This window comes from Raphanus sativus, chromosome 5, assembly GCF_000801105.2.
Source record: "Raphanus sativus cultivar WK10039 chromosome 5, ASM80110v3, whole genome shotgun sequence".
Lineage (NCBI taxonomy): Eukaryota > Viridiplantae > Streptophyta > Magnoliopsida > Brassicales > Brassicaceae > Raphanus > Raphanus sativus.
This window is the reverse complement of record NC_079515.1, coordinates 8,208,480-8,215,531: the sequence shown is the minus strand read 5'-3', so window position 1 is coordinate 8,215,531 and position 7,052 is coordinate 8,208,480. Positions and strand designations below refer to the sequence as shown.

Genomic DNA, 7,052 nt, shown 5'->3' with positions numbered 1-7,052 from the left:
CTCCTCCGAGGGAACAAGAAGTTCATCTGGGATGATAAATGCGAGGACGCGTTCGTTCAACTCAAGCAATACCTGACAACTCCTCCCGTCTTGGCCAAGCCGGACGTAGGAGACGTTTTGTCTCTCTATATCGCCGTCTCCTCGGCAGCCGTCAGCAGTGTTTTGATCAAGGAGGATCGCGGCGAGCAGCGTCCGATTTTTTACACGAGCAGACGCATGACCGGCCCGGAAACCAGGTACCCAACCCTTGAGAAGCTGGCGCTGGCCGTCGTCGACTCCGCGAGGAAATTACGACCCTACTTCCAGTCACACTCTATCGAAGTTCTGACCGACCAACCGCTCCGCACTGTCCTGCAAAATCCCAACAGAGCCGGCCGGCTGACCAAGTGGGCAATCGAACTGAGCGAGCTTGACATTACATACAAATGTCGAACAGCCGCCAAATCTCAAGTCCTCGCCGACTTCCTTGTCGAGCTCACGCCGGATCTTGCACAAGATCTCGACGTCCCGAGCCCCAATTGGATTCTTCATGTCGACGGATCATCGACGAGTAAAGGATCCGGTGCTGGGGTCCAGCTTCAGTCGCCAACAGGAGAACTCATCCGCCAGTCTTTCAGTTTCGGCTTCCCGGCTTCTAACAACGAAGCAGAGTATGAATCGTTGATCGCCGGGCTTCGTCTCGCCCGAGCCGTCAAAGCCAAACGCTTGAGTGCTTATTGCGACTCGCAGCTCGTCGCCAGCCAGTTTAGCGGCGACTACGATGCTCGCAATGATAGAATGGATGCGTATCTTCGAGTGGTTCAAGAGCTCGCTAGGGAATTCGATTTCTTCGAACTCACCAAGGTTCCTCGCGGAGAGAACGTTTGCGCCGATGCCCTAGCCGCACTCGGGAGCAAACTCCACGATCAGGTCAAAAGGACGATACCCATACATCGGATTGACCGACCAAGCATTGATCCCTCCTCCGACGAAAGCTCTCCCATCGCTCCAATCTTTGCAACAACTCGACGATCCACCACCGATCAAACCGAAACTGAGACACCGGATCAAGCCGACACTGAGATGCTCGATCGTGACGACACCCCAGTCGATTGGCGAGTCGAGTTCCTGGATTATCTCCTACGAGAAGAACTGCCAAAAGATAAGTGGGCAGCGAGACGCCTGAAGAGACGCAGCGCCCACTATGTCATCATGAACGACGAACTTCACCGAGTAACCGCGAACAAGGTTCTCTTAAAGTGCATCCAGGGCGATGAAGTACGCCGAGTAATGGCTGAAACTCACGACGGAGCAGGAGGAAACCACTCGGGAGGCCGAGCACTCGCCCTTAAGGTTCGAAGCTTGGGATTCTTTTGGCCGTCTATGAACACTGACTGCGAGGCATACGCTCGTCGGTGCGACAAATGCCAGCGTCACGCTCCGAGCATCCACAGTCCCACTGAGCTGTTGCGGACATCTGCTGCCCCTTATCCGTTCATGAGGTGGGGGATGGACATCATCGGGCCAATGCCGACCTCGCGCCAACGTCGTTTCATCCTGGTCCTCACTGATTACTTCACCAAATGGATTGAAGCCGAAGCGTTCTCTCAGGTGACGGACAAGGAAGTCCGCACCTTCGTCTGGAAGAACATCATTTGCCGTCACGGTTTGCCGTACGAGATCATAACGGACAATGGCTCTCAGTTCATGTCCGGAAACTTCAAAGAGTTCTGCAACAAGTGGAATATCCGTCTAAGCCCTTCGACTCCTCGTTACCCGCAAGGAAACGGACAGGCGGAATCTTCCAACAAGATTATCATCGATGGTATCAAGAAGCGACTCGACCTAAAGAAAGGCCATTGGGCCGACGAGCTGGACGGCGTCCTCTGGTCACACCGAACGACTCCCCGCGGTGCGACCAAATCCACCCCTTTCTCTCTTGCCTATGGGATGGAAGCAATGGCCCCCGCCGAAGTTAACGTGACAAGTCTTCGGCGCGCCAAGATGCCGCAGTTCGTCGAGCTTAATCAAGATATGCTCCTCGATGCCCTCGATGAACTCGAGGAAAAACGAGATCAAGCGCTTCTTCGGATCCAAAATTACCAGAACCAGATCGAGAGCTACTATAATAAGAAGGTAAAAGCGCGCCCTCTCGAGCTCGGCGATCTCGTCCTCCGAAAAGTCTTCGACAACACAAAGGAGCTCAACGCTGGCAAGCTAGGGACCAATTGGGAAGGACCTTACAAGATCACCCGAGTCGTTCGACCAGGCGTCTACCGACTCGAGACTTCCCGCGGAGAGGCAGTTCCACGAGCCTGGAACTCTATGCATCTTCGCCTCTTCTACCAATAGATTCGTCTCATCTTTTTCTCCGAGCGAATGACCAACAGGTCACTGTTCGCGAAAAAAAAAAAAAAAAAAAAAAAAAAAAAAAAAAAAAAAAAAAAAAAACCGAGTAGATGCACCTAACCGTCACTTCTACTCGTCCGAGTGAATGCGCTACTACAGCCACTTTCACTCGGTCAAACGAACTACGAAAGGCTTGATCCTCATCCGAGGTACGTAGGCATCCCTTCACAGGGTCCAGCCCCAACCAAAACAAAGTCCAAACTTTTTTTAGAATGACTAACGGTCACCTTTCCCCGAACAAACGATGCCAGCCCCTTCGTCAAGCGGAGCACGAGCACTCGCCCAGCAAAATCGGCTGAGCCTTGATCAGGTATCAGCCGAAGGGAATAACAGCCTTGCGTCACCTGTGCGTCGTGCACTGACCGGCTATCCAATGGAAATTTCAGACCAAGTCTGATCGAAGAACGACGGTTTGGCCGACCAATAGTTCTCTCGATCACTGCAATGCGTCTCGAAACCTTTTCCTCGGCAATTCAGTAGAACGATTAGAGTCTCTTTGTATTTACTTGAACGTTAGACTTGTAAAAGCTTCGTTGAATAAATAAGAATGCGAACGAACGACTCTCTAATCACTCTTCTATCTGAAAAGGAGGGAACTCGCTGGCAAATGCGAGCAACCATCCGGACTATTTCGTTTCTCGGTTATGGACAAGTGAAAAATGATTTATATACTTCTAAGTTAAACGACTTACGGAAATATATAAAGAAACACTTGTCTGATAAAAACCAAAAGAAAATAATTCATACATCAAAGGCTTAACGCCGAGAAACGAGGTCTTAAACAAACAAGGCCAAACGGCCGAAAAAGAGATACAACAAACATGGTAATCATCCCTCAGCAGGGGGATCTTTCTTCTCAGGAGGGCCCGAGCTGGATACGTTGCCGGTACTTTGACCCTTGCTCGATGGAGAGGCAAGCCTGATCTCGCGGTTCGGATCCGAAAGGCCTTCACTCGCGTCAGGATCGGAAGTCCCGAGGGACGAACTGTCGGAGATTGTAACCAACTTCTCCCGGGCATCGGCACCGGGCGCCTTCGGGTCCACTTCAACGGCTTTCTTGTCTGGCGCAGCCGCTTTGATAGGAAGAGTGGCGTCGGGACGAGCAGGAGATTGTACCGTGTCGAGGAGGTCCCTAATAAATCCATCACTCGGAGATCGGAGCGCTGCCGCGGCTTCAGAATCGATCAGCTCAAGGTTCGACCCATGCTTGTCAACCTTCTCGAGGATTTCTTCGATCACGAACCGAGACTTCAGCACCAAAGGAGACAAGGTTAGATCCGAGTCCGGAATCACGCCTACCTCCAGACGAGTCGTCTCCCCATCGTAGTACTTCTCCAAGTCGGCGTACGTATCAATGGTCTCCTGAGGGATATCTTTCCCCGATTCCTTCAAAGCCTCGAGGCAGTCTCGCATCCCGCGCGCTTGACCAAGCATACACCGCGAGTCCTCGAAATCATCACGGCGCTTCTCTCGGTCCTGAATATTTTTGAAGCGTCGGGAGCATTTTCCCGTCATTGCCGCCATCACGCGGATTCGCTCATGAGTGACCTCAAGTTTGCGAGATTCCCTCAAGCGATCCATCTCCCGGGAGAAATTCAAAGCAGAGGCCACCACCTCCTTCTCGAGAGTCGCATTCTTGCCTTGCAAGTCGGCATTTCTCTTCCGCAACTCGGCTTTCTCTTTCTCCGCCTTCTTTACCAGGTCCCGAGCAGACGCCAACTCGATCGCCATGATTCCCTCTGCTCGTCGAGCTCCTTCCTCAGCGCTTCTTCTTGGGCAACTGCTTCGTCCTTTGCACGGACTGCATCCTTCAAAGCCCGAGTCGCGCGTTTATGGCTCCTCTTCTGCTTGTCGACCAACTCGAACGCGCCTCTCAGCTCCTCATCGTATTTCCTCACTAAAACGTTCCAGTCTCCGAGGCTCTGCACGACAAACCACGTAGCGTCAGCAAACGAATAAGAAGAAAAAGAGATAAAGTCAGAAACCCGACTTACCATGATGGAGGTACGGGCGGCGAACTTGTACTCCTCCTTGAAGATCAAGTCCTTGACCGGCGGCAGCGCGCCCCGATCTCCCCTAAACTGACGAACCAGGCGACCGCACTCCTGCTCGTCATGCGCTAGCGGGACCTCGCGGTCGTAAGAGAAAGAAACCCTGTCCGGACAACCCTTCTTTTTCTTCTTCCTCTTCTTCGGGACAGCAACGGTCCCTTCAGCGACCTGAGGAGCGGGTTCCTCCGGCACGACTTCACCCCCCGGCCCAGCGATTCCCCGGAACGGGTGGCATCTTCCTCCTCGTCGTTCAGCTCCTCAGAAGAGCCTCGAGGAACCATTTCGGCGGCTCTTCCTTCCTCTTCCTCCCCTTGTCCTTCTTCTTGGCCTTTGGAGAGACCGCCGGAAGATCTTCGTCGCGGCTGCCCGCAGGCTGTGATTCGGGGACCACCTCATCTTTGGAACCACCGCTCGGTTCCAGGTCCCTGAGCTCGCCTTCCTCAACGGACGAGGATCGGATCGCGGGAGAATCGCCCCTTGCCTTCTTCCTTCTCCCCTCTGACCCAGAATGCCCTTGAGGAGAGGAAGCCCCAACGTTCGTTTCCTCGACAGCCGCGCCCTCCTCTTCGCGCTGTCTCTTCTTGTTGGTCTTTCTCCAACTGAGCCTCAGCGTCCGACTCGGTCGCGCTCGGATCTCCTAAATTAGGCGAGCCCGCGGTATCGGGCTGAGATTTCTTTGCGGAGCCGACTTTCTTCGCAACCACCAAACTCAAATTTGGAATAGTCCTCATCGCTCTTGCTCGGTTTATCTCCCTCTGCTCGGCCGAATTGAACAAATTGACCCTCTTCGTCTTATTCGTGACAATGGGGATCGTGTCCGAACGCCAAACCTCTGCGATGAGTAAAAGCAAAATTAGATTCCATATCAAAAGGGACGTGTCAAAGCAAAGGAAAGAGCGAAAGGAAAGACTTACGCTGACTAATCCACCCGATCGATCGACTAATCCTCCGGTAGGAAAAATTATTCCAATGGTCCTGTCTCTGCGATGCGATCAGACGCGCGCTCGTCAAAAAGTCCTCCTCGTACTCTGCGGTGTTCGGAAGAGCAACTGCAAAGAAAGACAAACGGGAGTTAGACCACAAGAAACGGAAAATAAAACTGACGGGTGGTTTATACCCATCTCTCGGGCCCATAAAACACGATAGCCGGTCCTCAGCGGCTCCTCGAACGCAGCCCTGTCAGATTTGACGTAGAAGTAGGACCGCTGCCAGTTGTTCGTCTTGTTGGGGTAGCCGGTCACCACGTTATAGTTGGGGCGGATCTTCAGCGAAATCAGTCCGCCCTTTATCTTCGCTGACACTAATTCCTCGAAAGCTCGGACGTTGAGAGGAACACCAGCTTCTGCTCCGATAATCGTCAGTGCCACGGCCAGCCGCCACGCACCATTCAGAAATTGGCTAAGGGCGGCTCCTCGGCGCATCGCAAACGCAGTGACGATTCGAGGAATCGGAAACCACAGCTTCGTGTCGCCCTCGAAGTACGACTCGTAGACGCACTGGTAGCCTTTCGGAGGAGACCAGGGCCGCTGGTCGCTATTCGGGATTATAAACGTAACCCCCGCTGCGTCGCGAGCCCGTAGGAGTCTCGTCACCGACTCGACGGTCGACCTCGTCTTCTCGACACCACCCCGCCAGTCCTGGCCTTCGACGACCGAAGGACGCACGCGCTCCCGATCAAGCGGAGGTTGCTCCTCGAAGATGTTCCCCGGATAAAAGCTTATCGGGATCATCTGATCGTCAACATGATCACGACCGTCGTCGTCCTTCCGCGACTGCACTCTCGATTCCGAAATAAGAACGCGCTGCGCACGACTCAAGTTCTCTGTATCCATCATCGCCTCGCGATGAACCGCCTCTTGGCTTCCTTCAGAACCACGGACCGTCTCTAAGTCATCACCAGATCCCGACGAGGCCGCACGCATCTTCCCCTTTTGTTCTCGAGAAAGTTTCTTACTTGTCGACATTACCGAGTAAACGATAAAACGAGAGCAGAAGAAAGAGAGAGAAGCAACTTAGAGAGAGAGAGAGAGTACCTGAAGATTGCGGAAGAATGGAGATCTGAAGGAAGATCTCTTATTTATAGGGAAGGGGACGCGCGCGCTCAACGAGGCGTCATAATTAGCCCTAAACGGGCCTAAATGGGCCTCTAGACGGGCTCGCGCGTCGGTCTCAAGCGCGACCTTTCGGTTTCCCGTCCGAAACCTAACGACGCTTTGGCTTCCCGATCCAAAACCTAGTAACGGTTCGGCTCCCTCGCTACAATTGGCGACGGTTCGACGTCATACCATGAATCGAATGCGATCAGATCCCCGGTTTGGAAAGACCGTTGTTCGGCATCAATCCAGACGATTTTATACCGAATCGCGGAAGTTCTTTTCTTCGGACAATTTCTGGCGGAGCCGTCAAAATCAACAACGAGTCTCCTGTTCTTCGAGCCCTAAAACAACTAGCTCACAGCGATCGTTTACTCGACCGACTATGAGCTAGGGGGGACTTATTGTTGGGGATGGATTGTCACCACCCACAAGGCCCAGCGAACAGGAGGCCCATTACCATCAAGGAGGGAGCGGTCGGCTCGGCGGCGTCGCTCCTCGACTGACCCCGACTCGGCTC

The 7,052-nt window shown here is 53.4% G+C and overlaps 1 protein-coding gene across 1 annotated transcript; it reads right to left on the bottom strand.

The window, feature by feature from the left end:
* Positions 1 to 4,879: 4,879 nt before the first annotated feature.
* On the bottom strand, positions 4,880 to 6,403 carry LOC130494822 (uncharacterized). Its single transcript, XM_056985621.1, has 3 exons — positions 5,557 to 6,403; positions 5,354 to 5,488; positions 4,880 to 5,271 (listed from the first exon to the last, which is right to left on the bottom strand). Exons 1-3 carry the CDS (start codon positions 6,401 to 6,403, stop codon positions 4,880 to 4,882), a joined length of 1,374 nt encoding a protein of 457 aa, XP_056841601.1.
* Positions 6,404 to 7,052: the final 649 nt, after the last annotated feature.